We start from the raw sequence: 1,865 nt of genomic DNA, 5'->3' as shown, positions 1-1,865 counted from the left end.
CCAGCCGGTCTTGAAACGTTGCGGCACGTTTAATACGTACATTGTTTGTGTAAAAAGTAAAAAGTAAAACTTTGATATCAAGCTCATAGAGTTATGGAGCAAGTGACTGCTCAGGTCTGTTAAAACATAAAGTAGTAGAGCCTTAATTATTCATAAGACAATTTTGTTTATGAGAAATTTTTGGAATAACTCTTTTTTCGTTTTAAACTAGATTGTCAGTGTACTCCTGCTACTCTTTGATATTAAGTAGGCGTCGAAGTTGATGTAAATTTTTGAAGAAATTTTAGTAATTATTTGGTATGGAATTTGAATTTGAATTTCCTCACACTGAAGCTCCTATTAAAACAATCTATTGTAAGCGATGCCATACTAGAAGACAATAATGTAGGTCATTGTTATAATGGACTGAAACCACTAACAGATTAAAAGCTATATGCTGGTTATTTCAGGTTCAGGACAGCTAGAAGATATTGGAATTGGCAAGGGCAAGAAATATTCTATCAACATCCCGCTACAAGATGGTGCTAGGGACCAGGAGTTTGTCGCTTTGTTTTGCAGGTAGAATTTTATTTTCCTTTCTTTATAATGTTAGCCACTTTCAGAAAGTTTTAAAATGAGCCGACGGTTCAGATAAAATGAAGTATAAAAAAATGTAATTTCCCGAACATGAAGCTAATATGTTTACTTTGTAGAAAGAGCTCTTTTCCCTACTATTGATTTGAAGTGTTGACTGTCATAATCATGTACCTCTCTTGTCCAGGGTGATACAGAAGGTGCGCACTGTGTTCAGACCTGAGGCGATAGTTTGTCAGTGTGGGGCGGATGGTTTGGTTGGTGATCCTATGGACTCTTTCAACCTCACTCCGCTGTCGTTAGGCCGCTGTGTGTACTTCCTGTTAGACTGGGCACTCCCCACACTTCTGCTGGGAGGAGGTAAGTAATTTTCCATTAAGGCAATAAGATTGCCGGAATGTATTCCTTGTCACTTTGTCCTTTTACTTTATAATCAGTCAGTTGATATAAGTTGTGTATTGTAGATCACTTTATGTTTTGTGTGTACTTTATGTTACTGTGGCTGTAGGTTTCATTTGTGAATATAATTTCATTCACAACTGAAAATAGTAATTCAATATCGAATGTAATCATCTATGGAATTCATATTTTCAAAAGATGAACATCTGCAAATGTACCTCCTTGATAATCAACACAAAACTTATTCTCATAAATATATACTAATTCATAGAACCTATATTTATCTTATCTAATGATTTTCCTTTGCTTAAAATAAGCTTGGAGTAGCTTCCTATGATTTTTAGCTGCCATATTGAATATTGGCAAAACAATTTGATTCTATATGCTTTGTTCAGCATACATTGTTATTTTGAATTCATTGGAATAATCATGAAATCACTTAAGTGAACAGACAACATAAGCTAACTGTAACGTTTGTTTCCTGTAGGTGGCTACCATCACACAAACACAGCCAGGTGCTGGACCTTTCTGACAAGTGTAGCTGTCGGTAAAAAACTGCCATCAGATATACCTGATCATCAGGTAAGACACTGGTAGCTGATCACAGGTTAAATAATAATGATAGGTATACCTGATCACAGTTAAGATAATGAAAGATACTATTGATAACAGATAAGATGATGACAGATATACCTGATCACAGGAAAGATAATAACACATATACATGATCACAGGTAAAATATCTACAGATATAACTAATCAAAGGTGAGATAATGACAGATATGAGCGTAACTTTATAATGATGTTGTATGATAGGGGACATTAGACTAAATAATGTGTCATCAAATGGGACATTGGACTAGACAGTGTGTCATCAAAGGGGACATTGGACT

The 1,865-nt window shown here is 35.1% G+C and overlaps 1 protein-coding gene across 1 annotated transcript; it reads left to right on the top strand.

Annotated features, from left to right (window-relative positions):
• Nucleotides 1–433: 433 nt before the first annotated feature.
• Nucleotides 434–1,554, top strand: LOC110444107 (histone deacetylase 8-like; the record flags this gene model as incomplete). Its single annotated transcript, XM_021488520.1, has 3 exons — nt 434–558; nt 761–933; nt 1,460–1,554. Coding segments are annotated over exons 1-3 (393 nt in total), but the record flags the coding sequence as incomplete, so codon positions are not given.
• Nucleotides 1,555–1,865: the final 311 nt, after the last annotated feature.

Source organism: Mizuhopecten yessoensis, unplaced genomic scaffold (assembly GCF_002113885.1).
Source record: "Mizuhopecten yessoensis strain PY_sf001 unplaced genomic scaffold, ASM211388v2 hete_36022430, whole genome shotgun sequence".
Taxonomy (NCBI): domain Eukaryota; kingdom Metazoa; phylum Mollusca; class Bivalvia; order Pectinida; family Pectinidae; genus Mizuhopecten; species Mizuhopecten yessoensis.
This window is presented reverse-complemented; position numbering and strand designations above follow the sequence as displayed.